This window comes from Gavia stellata, chromosome 32, assembly GCF_030936135.1.
Source record: "Gavia stellata isolate bGavSte3 chromosome 32, bGavSte3.hap2, whole genome shotgun sequence".
In the NCBI taxonomy this organism is placed as follows: Eukaryota; Metazoa; Chordata; class Aves; order Gaviiformes; family Gaviidae; genus Gavia; species Gavia stellata.
The window spans coordinates 4,380,698-4,396,853 of NC_082625.1; the positions used below are offsets into that span (position 1 = coordinate 4,380,698).

Consider the following 16,156-nt stretch of genomic DNA (forward strand, 5'->3'; position numbering starts at 1 on the left):
GGATCGTAGCTACTCCTTTATTATAAATCATGCCATTACGTCGCTCCTCCTCAGAGTTAGTAGGCTAAACATTTTTCATTATATATATATCTATATAAAAAGGTGAAAACACCCCGTCCCCTCAACCAAAATGTCAGAACGGAGCATGGCACCAGGAAGGAAGACAAATGAAGACCTGCTCGACAGCCGAATGGGATTTGCTGAGCACCAGAGAAGCTGCGATCGGCTGATGAGCAGATAAAACCACAGATGGCAGAGTAACACATGAGGGCTGGCAGGGTGGAGAGGTTTGCTCTGGGGAAAGAGGGCTGTCCGTCTCCCTGCACCCTGCGGATGACCCCCAAGGGGAACAGAACGTGGCTTTGGGCAAGATTTCCCATCTTTGTGATGCAGAAAGGCCTGAAAATAATAATAATAATGCTAACAATAATGGCAACAAAAAGCACATGCTTTGTAGATGTGAAATTCAGGTCTCCTCTGCAGGCTGCGGTGGCCCGTGGAGCAGATGTGTGTTGGCCCAGCTTTGGCCAGGACGTGACCTGGAGGAATTTCAGGCCTGCTCTCTTCCCATCACTGGAGGTCTCCTGGGGGCAGAGGAGTGGGTGGCACTGGGACTGGCACCCCGAGGCCACAGCGGCATGCAGCCAGGCTGCCTTTGGAGGCAAAGCACCTTTCGGAGGCAAAGCACCTTTTGGAGGCAAAGCACCTTTGGAAGTAAAGCACCTTTGGAGGCAAAGCAGCCGCTGAGGCCGTGGAGTTCGCTGGGAAGGGCCCTGCCAGGACCAGGCAGACTGGTGCCGAGTCACGTCTCGGCAATGGGGACACTGTGACCAAGACAGTTCTCGTCCTGCATCCTCCTTTGCTTTGCTTCCTGCAGCCCGACATGTCCTTGATGCCCGTTAAGTGACTGCAACCCCGAGCATGCCTGGGCCCTGACCTCAGCTCGTGCTGCGAGCTGTTTCTGGAATAAAAAATGGCCATCATAGCGACAAGGGCTTTAAGGAAAAGTAGGGGGACACCCATATCAAAGTAGGTTGTTAAGAGAGTTTGCATAAGCCCCTCTGCCAGTGAAACTGATGTCACCGCTCTGCTCACTGAGTGATCTGCTCTCTGTCCCCTGCTGCATGTCCCAAGGTGAGAGGATGCAAAACAAGAAAACAGAATTCCTGCTCCAACCCCGCTCCCCACAGCAGCTCATCTTCGTCCATCGCCCAGAAGCCACAAGGCATGCTTGTCACATGTGGCACCTGAAACCTCCTCCCTGCTTCCCCTGGGATCCCCGAGGGAAAGGCAGCAGTCCCCGGTGTGCTCAGCCTCCCTGTGTACGCCCCACTGCGGACCACGATGCCCTGCCATGCCCTCAGGACACGGGCGCGGGACAGGACGAGGCAGGAGCGGGGCGAGTGGTGCCGCTTTGGTGGCTGTCTCGGCGCCTGCAGGACCTGGGTCCGCTACTAATAAATAACAATGTCAGAATTTCAAGTAATGTCCCTGCTGCCGCGCTCTGCCAGCTTCTCCCTCTCCCACCGCTCATTGACCAGGTCCTGTCGCAGTTGTCCGTGGCGGTGTCTGCAGCGGCTGGCAGTGTTTTAACTGGGAACCTGCTATTGTGAAGCTCAGGGGTGAAGGGTGCATGTCTTTGGGGGGCGGGTTTTGGTGACGCCGGCTCCCACCGGAAGCACGACCAGTGTCTGTGTTGGACCCAGGGGAGATTCCTGGGGTGGAGAGGAAGGGCACAGTTCGGCGGCCCTGCAGCGTAGCTTTTGCCTTCCAGTTTTCCCATGGGGTCACGCTGTGTCCCTAGTGCCCCTGGCACGTTTTACAGCACATCTGTCGGAAGTAGGTCCGGCTGCAGAACTTGAACTTCAGGACGAGTGGGCAGTAGGCCACCTTGTTCACATCCTTGCATTCTGGATGGGCGACAGAGGGAAACAGGGTTACAGCTGCCTCAGGGATGAGGAGGGCCAGGAGGGACTTCTAACCAGCTCTGTGCAAGCTCCTTTTGCACCGCGATGCCCAGCTCCAGGAAGCAGCAAGATGCAGCCATGCTGAAGAAGCTACTGAGAACCTCACTACTGAAAGCCTCTCTTTGCCAAGGTGCAGTTACTTCATTTATCAGGGTCATGGCATGCCAGTTTGGCCTGGGACCAGAAGGGACAGCATCAGGTCTCCCCATGAGAGCCTCACCCCAAAGCACAGCACCTAGAGCCCAACTCAGGCTGTGCTGGCTCTGGTGTCCCTGTACCACGTAGCCTCCAAGGCTGGCAGTGCTCCGCGTTTCCCTCCCCAGTCCCCCCCGTCTCCCTCACCTTCAGGGTTGTCCGTAGGTCCCGATTCGCACTTGGTCTCGCACTGCTGCATGCCAGGCGGCTGCAGGGTCTCCACGCAGTCGCTGGACGGCTGCCCGGTGTGAGCCAGGCACTGGACAGATCTTCTTTGCTGGCCAAGGCCACACTGCGCAGAGCACTGCCGGGAAACAGCACAGCACAGAGCTGTGGCAGCCGCCACGGCTTTAATAACGCGGGGGGAGAGGGCACGGCCAGGTCTTAGGAGGTGCAAAGGGTGCTGGATGCAGTCGTCCCTTCCCTCACCAGCAGCTGCAGGGACCTCACCGGCACGGCTGAGCGCTGCGGCCCTGCTTCCTGAAAAGCTTCGTCTGAACCTCCAGGACTCAGCGTGGGTCTCTCCATCCAGCCCTAAATCACTGGCCTTTCCCAGGCCTGCTGCACCCTGATGTCACCCTGCAGCTCGAGGGGTGTTAGAGGGGAGGACTGTCAGCATCGCCCTCTTGCAGGCGCCGGGCTGGGCTGTGGCAGGTGGACCAGCGGTAGCCCCGCTTGCAGCTGGCCCAGCCCACCTCTGCAGCCCATCGCTCCCGCTGCACTGCACTGCTCCCCATCATCACTGCCCTGCTGCTCCCCAGATACCCGCGGGGGCCCTCCAACAACTTCTGTAGGGCCCTTCTAGGCCCAGGAGACTCCCTGAGTCAGCTGTGTGCTTGGGCTGCCATCACAATGGCCTCCTGAGCCAAGGGGGGGGGCAAAGAACACCACTGTGGAGTCCTGCTGTCCCCCAGACAGTTGTGGTGGCCACATCGGGTTCTGCTGGCAGGTAAAAGCCTCATGTGTGCTAGGATTTGAGGGGCTGGGGAGGCAGAGTCTTCTCCTTCAATAACCCCATGGAAAGGATTGTCCCTACCTCTCCCCACTCGCCAGTCACCCAGCGTGGCGGTGGGCAGCGCCGCAGGTTGCACCTCATGCTGGTCGGGGGCTTGGAGCCTTCGTAGCACTGGGAGGTGGGCAGCGTTGCGCTGTGGTCACCGCTCTTGCAGAGGACAATGCGATGGCGGAAACCTGGCCCGCAGCTTGGGGTGCACTGCAAAGAGAGGACACACGCGGTCAGGATGTACAGCAAAGAGCAGAGAGAGGCATCGCTGGCTCTCCCCACCACTGCTCCCACCTCGCCTGTCTTCTGAGCTACCAGACCATTTCCCACGTTACACTCTCCACGGCCAGCAGCCACCACCGATGCTCTGGCCTAGTGATTGACACTGTCCTCCTAAGGACCAGTGACATCAGAGAGGTGAAAGCCAATGTTAAGCACTTACTTCAGACCAATCCAGGGCGACCCACTCTGGAGGGCACGTCTGGTTATTGCAAGGCTCAAGCATCTTTGGCCGTGGATGGCTGCAAGAAGCATCATCCAAGGTCTTCTCCTCGGTGGCAGAGATCTTACGCTTGCAGAAGACGCTGCGTGTGCGGACGCCTTCATTGCAACTTCGGCTGCATTCAGACCAGTTCCCAATCACCCAGCTGGAGACAGGTAAAACAGCAAAGCTTGCGAGGGGCACAGTGGTCCATGCTGTCCCTCCTGTACACAGCCCTATTCCTACTCTGGCCACAACCTCCCAGGCAGCTCTGGTTGAACCACAGGGTTCCTCCACATCTCCCTTTCCCCTTCAAGAGAGGGGCAAGGGCCAGCCAGGGAGGGGCTGGGACAATTTCTGAGGGACTGTGCTGAGTATCTGCTCTGCACCAAAGGACCAGATGGGGAGGGCTCCTTTCTGCAAGTAGCACAGCAGCACAGGGAGAAGGTCACGCTGCAGAGACCATCCTGGGCCAACACACCACGTGCTCGGCACATCTCTCACCAAGCAAGGCACAGTGTAGGATCGTGCAAAAAGCACTGCAGTGGAGACAGGTTTCTGCTCCCTGCATCACCGCTACCCCTTCCCTGCAGTGATGCACTTGGGCTGTGCAGGTTGTGCGGTGTATTGTGCTTGTGATGGGGCACAGAGCAGAAAACTGCCTGCCCCCCCTAGTAGAGCTGCTCCAGTCAGGTAGTCTCGCCCCCGGGTACTGTGGCAGGGGACTCTGACTTGGGAATGGCAGAAAGGGGGGAATTTCACCCTCCTCCACACTGGCTTTTCCACCCACACTCTCTCGATCTGCTCCAAGCCATGGTACTCACGCTGGGGGGCATGGTTCGGTATTGCATGGCCTTTGTCGCTCTGGCATTTTGGTTTCAGGGCTACAGAAATGGTTGAAGACAGTTGAGCCATCGGAAAGTTTCTTGCATACCACAGATTGGATCTGGCTGCCTGCCAAGAAAAAGAGGCAAAGGGGAAAGAGAGGACGATGCTGAGGCTAGCGCTGAGCCAGGCTGCAGGTACGAGCCCCACAGCTCTGCTCCTGCAAGGGCAATGTGACGGGGCAGCCACTCGTCACTGCACCTCGTCAAGCCTAAACCTACTTCTCTATTCATAACCAGGGCCTCCTTTGCCTCTAACACGTCCAGAAAAGAATGGATGGGGCAAAGGCTCACCAGCCAGGGCAGGACCCAGCAGAGTTTGCAGAGGATGGAGGATCAAAGCATTCCAAGGATCTTGTCCTCAAATAAATCTGTTCTAACCTTGGCCTTGTGAGGCTTTCTGGGCAGCACTGGGGGGAATAGGTGGAACAAGAGGGGGCAACACTTTGTCAAGGTCTAGCACGCAAGACAAGGTCAGGGGCCTTAGCGTTAAACAGGGAACATTATTAAGCATTGCTTTTGAAACTGCCTCTCTCTTCTTCTGAATACCAGCTCAGTCACCTGCAGCCAGGTTCTCCAGAGCCAGGAGACATGGCACAAACCTTTGTGTCAATCCCCACAGGAACCAGCCCAAGGGATTCAGGGAAGCATCTGCAGTGTTTCAGTTCACAGACATGTGGATCTGAAGGCCAGAGGGGCTGTTGCGATCAGCTAACCTGTCCTGCATCGCACAAGTAAATGAATTTCAAGCATATCATGCCACCTTCCTCTACCACTTACACCGCGGTCCAGCCAAAGAACGGCATCCGGGTTGTTTGCCCTGACACTCTGCCAACAAGGTCATGCTGACTGACATCAGCTTGCAAGTAGCTGAGTGCAGGGTGGGAATATGTAGAAACCTGAGAGCTCCTTTAGAGCAAAGCAGATGCTAATGTCTGTGCGTTGTCTCTCGTGGCCCAGACGCAGTGTGTGGGAGTCACAGGAGTGCAGACACTTGTCCCCCCCCGCAGCCGACATGGGGTCAAACCTCACCCCCTGCACACAGTGCTGAGCATTTGGTCCATGGGGTGTAGTGCCAGAGGTACTGGTTCGAGCCATCCCTGCTGATGGGTGCGTTGAACTTGTACCGGATTCCCTGCAGCTCTGTCCGCACAAGGACCTGCAGAGAAAGGCACCACCGAGGCATCAGTGCCACCGAAGTCCAGCATGGTCACGACTGTCCAGATGGCACCCCATGACCTCAGCGCGCTCTCTAAAATCCAGGGCAGCTGAAATCTCCCCCCCTTCCCTTTCTAGTTCCTTCTAGCATTGACATGGCAGCCACCGCTGATGACAGTGGTGCAGTCACAAAGGTGACATGATCAAAGAACAAGCTCCTGTGCACTTGCAGATCAAATTGTTCCAAAGTCTGGCAGATTAGGGAGAGAGACCTGAGAATTTAGCCCAATTTACCTCTGATCTCTGTGCCCTTTTACTCCAGACAGTGAGGACAGAGGCTGATTTGCTCCAATTCCCATGTAGTCATGGCAAGGTCTCTTTAGCCCAGACCAGGCCCATACCAGGTGGGGGTATGAAGAAACCATGTTACCAACCATGACAAAGAGGGTGACGTTGGTGGGTCCCAAGGCCTCCAGGGACTCAGGCTCTTCTGGGGATCTCCTGTAGTGGAATGTTGTGCCTGCGATGTCAAAGCGCCGCGGAGGGTCGATGGAGAGCCTCCCGTTGATGTAATACTCGCCGCTCTCCCCTCTCAGCGCTGCAAGAACAGGGGAGCAAGGGTTAGCAGGAAAGCTGAACGCACCTGTACCCAGCTTTGGCCGGGCGCTTCTCATCTGCCAGGCTCAACACTGCTACAACAGAGGGTAAATATCATCAGCCTCACTTTACAGGGAGGGAGCAGGTGGGACAAATAAAGTAGGTGCCTGGGTCAGGGTCACACAGAAAGTCACTAGCAGAGGTGGGGCTCATGTACCCATCATCTTGCCTCAGCCTGCCCACCACCTCACTGTGGAAGGACGACGCTGCAGGGAGCTCAGCCAGCTGCCCGGGGTGGTGGTGGGGACACTTGGCAGTGTGACAAGCTGTGGCCATGAAGCCAGGCTCAAATCCAGCTGTGCAAACTGGGTCTTAGCCGTTGGGGCTACTGGAGCAGGCCGGTGGCCAGGAGCCTGGCTGCGGTTGCCCAAGCGAGTCACTAGAGGGAGATCGGCTCGCTTGGTCCTCCCGCTCGCATTCCCACGCTCTCCCTGCTTGCTCTCTGCCACCAACACCACGCTGGCACCCAGCTCTGCGTCACTCCTGCCCTCGCTGCTGGCAACGACCTCATTGCCACGATGCTCTGGAGCAGGGAGTATGTTTCGTACTGATGAGGATGGAGGATGCTCCCTCCCCTCCCACTGGGACAGATCCTGGAGTGGGAGAGACTGGTGGCAGCAGCTGATAGAGATACAAGCTTGGGCTGTGCCTCCAGTGCACAGAAATCCAGTATGGATGGACACGAGGAGTCCCCAGTATACCTGGGCTGGGCAGGGAGGGATGTCGGCATCCCCGGACCCAGCAAAGGGAGCTGGCCTGGAGGGATGCTGCTAGGAGAGCCCCGCTGCGACCTCCCACCAGTGCCGGCATCTGGGCAGGCTCCTGCTCCAGGAGAGCCACTGCGGAGGCACCAGGCAGCAAGCCAGCAGTGAGCACCCCTGCCCACCTCTCTATGATCACTGTCCATCGCTTGGAGGACAGAAAGAGAAGACAAGGGGAAAGAAAAAAGCCCGTTGCAAAAACCAGCCAGAGCCTGGCTGGAAAATTAAGCCCAAGGAAAATGTGAGCAGGTCTATTTTTAATCCCCAGCCCAACATGCTGGCGGAGGGGGGAATGCCAAGGAGCCGCAGCCAGCGCCAGGAATGGGGGGGTGTGGGGTTTGCTCTGGGTTACGCTGCTGAACAGTGAGCGCAGGACGGAGGCAGCGCTGCAGCGAGACAGGGGCTGTGTGTGCACACTGATGCGGCCCACGCTGGCCTGAGACATGCCACCCTGCCAGCAGGCCCTGCTGCCTTTCTCTGCCCCCAACCCCAAACTGGGACCCCCAACCCCATCCTCTGCTGCAGTGGGAGGTTTTCCGTGCTGGGCCTTTCCCACGCCCTATTAACTGCAGGGAAACAGCAGACCAAGGGGTGTCTGGCTGGGATTTCAGTGTACCCCAGCCCCATCTCACCTAGGTAGTTGATGGAGAGGTTCAGCTCCCGGATGTCGATGTGGACGGAGCCCTTGGGAATCTGGATCACCTCCTCGTAACCTGTGAGACAACCCGGGGCCAGTGAGCAACGATGCTCAGCCTCCGAGCCTGGAGCCAACCCTTCCCTGAGCTGGATGCGAGTGTGTGCCACCCTGTTACCCATGGGCTAAACACTAAACGAGATGCTGGCAGTGCAGAGGTGTTCGTTCAGCCACCCACTGCAATTAAACGGAAAAACCACTATGGCCCACCAGGACAGTGGCTTGCTTGCTTTGCAGTGTGGGCTCTTGTGATGGGACTGGCCATGGTGGGGAGGTGTTGTGGAGCTGGGATCTCCACGGGCATCTCCACAGCCTGGCTTGAGGGCAGCATGAGCTGGGGAGCAGGGAAGGAGCTTGGTGCTCTGTGCCAGGGACTTGGGTATCAGTGGTGGCTGGGCCATGGCTTAGTGAACAGGAGCGATTTGCTCCCTGCTTGCAGCCTGGTCCTGCCCTTTGAGGACTTTCCCTGGGATATGTCCCTGCCTGTCCTGCGCATCCCCAGGAGCACATGAAGCCAAGGAGGGACTCGAGGGTGGGTGACGCCGGCTGTGCTGGCCAGGCCGCTTGCTTCCTACCTCCCTCCGGCAGGGACTGGTTGAAGACGCCCTCAATGGTCTCACAGGAGCTGCCGTCTCCCCCACATACGCGACACTTATCCTCCTTTGAGTCAGAGCCCAGGACACGGTCGCAGCCCACATGCTGGAGGAAGGAGCAGCAAGGAATTAGCCATCCTGGTGGGGCTTTGCCCTCTCCACACGTGACCTGCAGCATTCCGGGGAGCAGGGAACTCCCCTGGGCTCCACCTCACTCCCCTCCATTGCACAGTACACCAGGCAGTGCTCAGTCACATCACCTCTGCCCAGCCACACCTTTCTGCCACCCCTCTCCAGCGACAGCCCTGGGGGGTCTCTCTCCAGAGAGAAGTTATGGTGCCTGCGTTCAGCTGGTGGAGCTGCAGCAACCCAAGGCGAGCTGCGTCCCCACAGCACCAGCATCGCGGTGGTGAGCCCACGTGAAGCTTCCAGCTCTGCCCTGCTGCCACAGTATGAGGGCTAGCAAGCAGCTCACCAGCACAGCTGTGGTTACCTATGGTGCAATCCCCCTTTTGTTCCACAGTGTATTCAGCCCCACGGAGACAAAGAGATCCCAGTGACACAGGAAGGGAGACAGAGACAGAGAGGGAGCCTGTCTGCCTGACTGCTGGGGGACATTCACCACTCCCACAGTGCTTTCTTATAATTAAACTTTTATAGCCCTCCAGATCCCATTTCAAGGGAAATATCAAGTGCCTGGGACTACATGGGCTGTAAATGCAGAGACTTATCGTTAGTGCAGGCCAGTGTGGTACCCGGTCCATGGAGAGTGGATGGGCACAAGCCCAGAAGTGGATATGCTCCTGTAGGTGAACCGGGTGCCCGGGCAGAGGGATACCCGTGTCCGTGCGGGCATGTGGAGGGCAGCACTCCCCTGCCCGAGGGTCTGCCCTTGCCTCCCCACCCCGAGCCTGTCCCAGACCCCGGCAGCACCTTGCACTCCCCATTGACGCAGATGTCGTTGGAGTCCTGCCGGCACGGTGTCCCATCCACCACGGCTGCGGCTCGTTCTGTGTAGAAGTTGAAACCCTCGGCCAGGCAGTTGAGGGAACAGGCTTTCACACCCCCTGGGAAAGAAGCAGAGGTTCAAATGATGGCGCTGAGGAGAGAGAGGAAAGATGTGGAGAGCCAGACCTGGATAACGTCTGCCTTTCCCTTGGCCTCCCCATGCCTCAATCCTGCGCCTGGCCCACTGTACAGGTCCAAGTGCCCAGGCGGATGTCCCTGCTGAGCGGAGGGACCCGCGGAGGGACCAAGTCAAGACCCTTGAACTGGACACTGATACATGGTGAGACACTGTCCCTTCTGCACAGCCTGGGAAACATGGGCTGTATGTGACACGGAAGGAAACAAACTGACTTGTTTTTATCTGGTGTCAGTCACTCCTGGGTCTCCTGGCACTTTACAAGAGCTGTTGACACCCTTGTGCCCATTTCACAGGCAGGGAAACTGAGGCAGCAGCTCTTAAGCAACTTGTCCAAGGTTTTTCAGCTACTAGACCAGAGCCACCAAGTTTTTCAGCTCCTAGACCAGTTACTAGGCCAGAGCAACAATTTCTTTCTGTCCAAGGCTGGTGGATATCGAGTCCTTCACAGCAAAGACAATGACAGCAGTGTGAGGATGAAGGGGAAGGATGCTCAAGTTATAGCTAAAATACCTGCTTCCCAACACCCCTTGCCAAAGGTCCATCTAAGGAACAGAGGCTGGATATCTCGATCTTGGCTTATGGTGCCTGGGAACAGGACATGGAACCGGTTATGGAAGGAGATGCCTGAGCAAAGCAGTTTCCTGCCTCCTGTCATTGGATTTTTATCAAATGCTGGTGCAGATCGTGGCATTTGCTGCCTTTACTGAGCATACCAAGGAGACCCAACAGCCTGCATGACCCTGGCAGACAGATGCATGCCTGAGCTGTGGCAGTTCCGGCAACAGTTGTGAGCCATGTGCCAGAGCTGGGAAGCACCTAAGTCTGGAGCAATGGAAATCTGCAAAGCTTGCAACTCGATACAGCACATCAAAGTGGCAGATGGAGGGGAGGGGTGGCCCAGCTGTGCCTGGGAGCACCCGAACGCAGCTGGGGGGAAGAAAGAGTAAAGCCGGGAGAGGGAAGAACAGGAGGAGACATGAGAGGGGAATTCAGCAGCTTGGAGGTATGCTGTCGAGCAGGATGCCTGGGCAAGCCCCTAAAGAAGGCACTTGATCAACTCTCCTTCTGGAGAGCCAAGCCCCTCCACAGCACCCAGGGCTCTTCCTGGCCTGGCGAGGGAGCTCCAGGGCCACCGAGGGGGACAGCGCAGGCATGACCCCGAAAACTCCCAGCTATCTAAACACGGCATGGCTGGACCCCAGGTCTGTCCAGCCAGATCTCAGGTGCAAAACATCACCAGCAAGGTAAGAAAAGACAAGTTGCAAGGGACCTACATTGGTTGCGGGATCTCCCAGTTTGGAGAGGCTGTGCCACCAAGCCCCACTGGCAACCACATACCCTGCGCATGCAACTGTCCCACCAGCCTGAGAGAGGGGCTTGTGCTGGCCCTTCCTGGGATGTATCTGTGATTTAGCAACTGCTTGCTGGCTCGGGAGCATCTCTCCTGCCACTGGCCTTGCTCCTGGCAGCGCAGCAGTGCGCTCCCTCGGCTGCGCGGGACCCTTTGTCCCTGCCTGTGTGCAGCTCTCTAAAGCCGTGCTCTCTCCTGCCATCGCTGGAGTGCAGGGCAGACTATGCAATGAAGCAGAGCTGAGAAACAGCCAGAAACTTGGGCTTTCGTTTCAGGGCTCTCAGATGGGTTTGCTAAGCTATTCACATGCACTCCCTATTCCCTTCCTTCCCTCCAGCTACAAGGAAAAGCAAGACCCACTGCAGACGCCTTGCTGCAGTTCCCTGGTGGGCAGCTAACCCCTGCCACAGCCTGTTTCTGCCTTTCTCCCAGCCCTGGCTCCATTTTAGTAGCTCCCAATCAGCTGCATGAGCCTCTTTTCTATCATAACTCCTCAGTGCTGTTGCCCTGTGCCCAGGCTGGCGCCCAGCCTCCTCTAGCAGCAAGCAGCCCCAAGCGTAATTGTCACAGCCTCGAAAGCGGAACCCGTGGGGAAAACTGGAGTGAAAAATATAACAAGCTGGAGGAAAAAAAAAAAAAAAGAAAGAAAAGAGGGAAAATACAAGATCGGGGATTGGCAGCATGAGACCAAATTTCTTCCTTTGCTTTAAGTGCCCTGACTTTGCTGCGGGGCTGCAAAAATGGTGTGAGTGCATGAACTCAGCTCATCGCAGAGCCAGGGGTGTTCATGGGGGTTTCCCCATTGCCCTCCCCTTGCTGGAGCCCAGGAGAATTCATGTGTGCATGCATGCTTAAATCCCTAACAATTTAACCTTCTTTTGAGGTGAGATGAGCAGAGAAGGAGGAAAGCGTGTGGAAGAGAGCAAGCCCTCCATGCTGGGACAGTCGCCCTGGTTCCAGCCCATCACTGGTGAAGACCCATCACTGCCGATGCAGGCTCTGTATGCCGGTGGCTCCGAGCACGTTGCGTGCTCAGAGGGAGCCTGGGAAGCATCTGCTGAGCAGGGGGAACTCAGCACCCATCACCTTCCTGCCTGCAAGAGCTGACAGCGGGTGGGACTTGGGGGTTCATGCAGGTAGCTGGGACTTGGGGTCCTGTGGCCATGCTGCCACCCAGCTGCTGCTCCATGTGGGATGAATCCCTGCTGGCCCTGCATCGAGCCACTTAGGAAAGGCTTGCAGATAGGGGATTTCTGCCCTTAAAAGAAAAAGTCTTACGGAAGAGAAATGGGGAGAGGGAGAATGAAGGAGGAAGGGCAAGAGAGAGGGATGACCCTGCATTGGTATCTGCATCCTGACTGTGGCTGCTCCAGTGAGTCAGCTGGGCCACCTGAGCTCAGGACCCATCCCCAACACACCCTCCCTGGTGACAATTTCCAGGCAGGATTTGCCCTTGGCAGCCAGGTCACCCTCCCACCGATCAGAGGAAAGAGGGGCTGGTATCACTGCCCAGCATCTGTCGGGAACTGGACTTTCCTCGGCACTCAGCTGGCCAAGAGGTGCTCAGGTGGTCTGGACATCACCTTGTCCTTGTTAAGGTGGTTCCTTAAAAAGGCACCTTTCTAAAGTCCTAGACCAGTGACAACTGTGTGTCCCCATGACAGCAACACTGACCAGAGCAATATGGCCAGGGTGACTTTTGGACCCCAGAAAGATCCTTTGAAACAGCACGACATGCCTTGACATTCTTAGAGATGGGAATTAAGGACCATATTTTCACCAGCAACCAGGATCCAGCCCTTCCTCTCCCAGTGCGTGAATGGTTTGGTGGGAGCTGCGCTTTTTGGGGTGGGAGCCTTAGGCTCACTGCTGCCCAGTGATACCCACATCTGCAGGGCACGAGCGGGATCCTCAGCGGAAGCGCCACGGGGCATTTGGCAGCAGAGAGGCAGGAGAGGCTCTGCAGTGCCCGTTGTCACCTGGGCAAGGTGGGTCCCCCACCAAGGGAGAAGAGCCCACTTCCACAGAATGAGTGGGAACGCCACCCACTGCCAGGTGAATATTACTAATTGACTGAGAAGTGAGGAGCAGACAAGACCATATAACCCTGAAGAGCGCAGGTCTGCCATAAACACTGTGCAGTTCCCCAGCCCCCCGCCCCCAGAGAGGGGAACTCCCCGGCCATGCATGAGAGCTGCCCGCCCTTTGCTTTGGGCTGAGTAGTCCAAGGTCAGCAACAGCCACGTCTGCCGCAGGTACTCCTTTTAATCTTTAATATAGCTATTAAAATAGAATAGAACAGAACCTTTTCAGTTGGCTGCGTGGTGCCTCAGAGGATGTTTTATTCCTCCTGCCTGCCCTGTCCCACAGAGGAATTAAAGAGCATTACAATTTATGATGAGCAATCTCCTGTTTTATGCAAGCCCCTGCTCCTCCCCATCCTTCTCCCAGCCCCGTGAGCCACTCCACTCTCCCTTGGCTCTTGCATCTGCCAAGAGCAAAATGAATAACTAAGCAAATAAAGCAAAATAAACAAACAATTAAAGCTGCATTCCACGAGATATCTGCTGACTGTTGAGCTCCAAAAGGCTGAGCTCAGCGTTTCTCGCTGGGGCTGTGTCTTGCGATCCCGGGGTCTGGGCTCCAGGACCATTATAAATCACCGCCAGGAAAACACGCCATACCAGCCCCGTGCAAAACCCGACCTCAACTTGCCAGTGACCCAGTGGCTGGTGTCAGGCTTTCAGTGGGTGGCTCCTTCCCTTCCCAAATTCCCTGCAGGATTGGTGCCCTCCACCATCCAAGCCCGTGGGGTACTCCGTGTCTTCAGGGAGTGCTCTGTGCCCAGGACATTTCCCCAAACTGACGTGGGGCCAGCGTCTGACAGGCAAACGGCACAAGCACCGCTGCATGACCGCACCTTTCGGCAAGGGGGCGGCTCAAGGGTGCAGTGCCAAAGGCAGCGGCTGAGCTGAGCAGGGGAAGAGCCTCAGCAGAAGGCCAGGGTGGTGAACGGCTCCCAAAGCGGGGACATGTGCCCAAAAGCAACCTGAAGAACAGATATGCTACCAGCTGGAGGGCAGAACGCCCGGGGATGAGGCTGACAACAAGGATGGATCCTGGCGGGCTGCTTGTGCCAGTGGGGAGGGAGGGACTGACACCCGCCACCCCAGAGCTCCTGGGCTGGAAGAGCCCAGGAAGGAGTGAGGGAGATGATGGCCAGCCCTCATTGCCTCCCCAATGCTGGGGTAGGAATGCCTGCTAGCACAGGGGGAAAACATGGGTCCTGACAGCAAAACACCTGCAGAAAGGGGAAGACAAGAGGGGGCTGTTCCACGGGGGTCTGATCTACGACATGGAGAGGGTGGAGGTGCAAGGGACGCTCCCGCCTCCCCCACAGATGGACCTCCGACACCCAAACAACACCAAGTATCACAAAATCCCACAGGCAAGTGAAGATGCAGTGCTGCTGAAGTCATAGTCATAGAATCATAGAGGGGTTTGGGTTGGAAGGGACCTTCAAAGACCATCTAAGGTCTTTTCCAACCTTAGTGATTCTGTGAGGTGTTCAAGGAACGTGTGGACGTGGCACTGCGGGTGGGACATGGTTTAGCGGGCATGGTGGTGTTAGTTGATGGTTGGACTTGATGATCTTACAGGTCTTTTCCAACCTTAGTGATTCTGTGATTCTAGTCTAACCCCCCTTGCCATGGGCAGGGACATCTTCCACTAGATCAGGTTGCTCAAAGCCCCGTCCAACCTGACCTTGAACACTTCCAGGGATGAGGCATCCACAGCCTTTCTGGGCAACCTGTTCCAGTGTCTCACCACCCTCATCATACACTGTTTCTTCCTTATGTCCACTCTAAACCTACCTTCTTTCCATTTAAGACTGTTGCCCCTTGTCCTGTCACTACAGGCCTTGGTAAAAAGTCTCTCTCCATCTTACTTACAAGCCCTCTTTATGTATTGAACGTCTGCCATCAGGCTTCCCCAATCCTGACAGAGTGCCCAGACTCAGGCAAAGAAGTTTGCAGGTGGAGGGGAACAGTGATGACACCTTGCCACCTCCACAGTCCCAACTGATCTGAGGGTCCAGTGTGGACAGCCCATGACATGAAGAGCTGCTCCTGCTAATCCCAGCTGACAGCTCCCAGGCAGGTGGGTGTCAGCACACACGAGAGCTGGGAGATGGGCGCTCTCCCGGCCAGGGGCTTGGCTTCCACCACAGACTGAGGAGCTGCAGCTTCCAGCACCTCTTTACTGGTGTGAACATGCCTCAGTTTCCCTAACTGGGCCACCACAGAGGAAGATGGTGATGCCCTTTGGCAATGAATAAACAAAACATAACTGCTAAACAACACGGCTCCTTGTGAGCATCACCCACAGCCAACCGGGAGAGCCGAGACAGGGAGCTCCCGGATCCCTTCAAGACACGATCGTGCCAACGCTCAGAGCCTCCTGGGAAGGGGACAGGTTTCATCACCTTATTTTATGGAAGAGGAAGCCGAAGCAGAGAGAGAGGAAGGGTCTTTTTATGAAAACCAGAGCAAAAATCTGTGTCAGAGCCAGATTATAATTCAAGGGTCGATGTTCAACTGTCCGACCATCCCCTGGACTCAAACCACTGGGCCATGCCTGGGGAAGAGAGAGGTCCGAGTGAGGGCAGATCCAGCCTGCAGGGCTGTCTTCCACCTTGGCATCCATTGGGGTCTTTGTGTGACTTACTGCTCTGCGATTTTATTACATTTTTATTGATCCATCCCCTGCAGCCTCAGCACATCTGCTCCAGCTGCAGGAGCCCCGCTGGGAAGTGTGCTTATTTACACAGCTGCGAAGGATTTCCCCAGTCAAGTTCATTAACTACATGAAGGAGACGCGCTGTTCTTTCTCATTATTAAGAGATTTCTGCCACAGAGGCCTCCTCCCGCTCCCTCTCCTTGCTAGACACTTCTGCAGGACACAGGAGGACTGACCTTGGGAAGAGGGGAGGTCTGCTCTTTGGAGGATCCACCGGTTCGCCTCCCTTCTGCCCATGCAGGAACTGGAAGCTTTACCTGCCTGCGCAGGGAGGGCTGCCCTGTTTTCTCCCCATCAGGTACCAGACACTAGCAACTCCCTTCTCGTGTCTGTCTTCCTCTTTGCTCACTCAGCGGTTAAGGAAACAGCCTCGAGGGAAGAAGTTAAACTGCTCTGATGCTGCTGGAATTGTTTCTAGCAGAGCAATAAAGTTAAAGAGCAATTGCACAGGGGTAAGTAACCCAG

At 56.4% G+C, this 16,156-nt stretch overlaps 1 protein-coding gene across 1 annotated transcript in view; it reads right to left on the reverse strand.

The window, feature by feature from the left end:
* Positions 1-604: 604 nt before the first annotated feature.
* Positions 605-16,156, reverse strand: part of ADAMTS10 (ADAM metallopeptidase with thrombospondin type 1 motif 10) — a 46,357-nt gene continuing 30,805 nt past the window's right edge. The window contains exons 15-24 of the mRNA XM_059832026.1: positions 9,327-9,460; positions 8,376-8,499; positions 7,739-7,819; positions 6,123-6,286; positions 5,563-5,689; positions 4,471-4,600; positions 3,608-3,812; positions 3,199-3,375; positions 2,310-2,466; positions 605-1,910 (exon numbers count right to left, since the gene is read on the reverse strand). Of these exons, the coding sequence (XP_059688009.1) occupies positions 1,801-1,910; positions 2,310-2,466; positions 3,199-3,375; positions 3,608-3,812; positions 4,471-4,600; positions 5,563-5,689; positions 6,123-6,286; positions 7,739-7,819; positions 8,376-8,499; positions 9,327-9,460 (1,409 nt within the window). The 3' untranslated portion in view covers positions 605-1,800. The remainder of the gene's footprint in view (positions 1,911-2,309; positions 2,467-3,198; positions 3,376-3,607; positions 3,813-4,470; positions 4,601-5,562; positions 5,690-6,122; positions 6,287-7,738; positions 7,820-8,375; positions 8,500-9,326; positions 9,461-16,156) is intronic.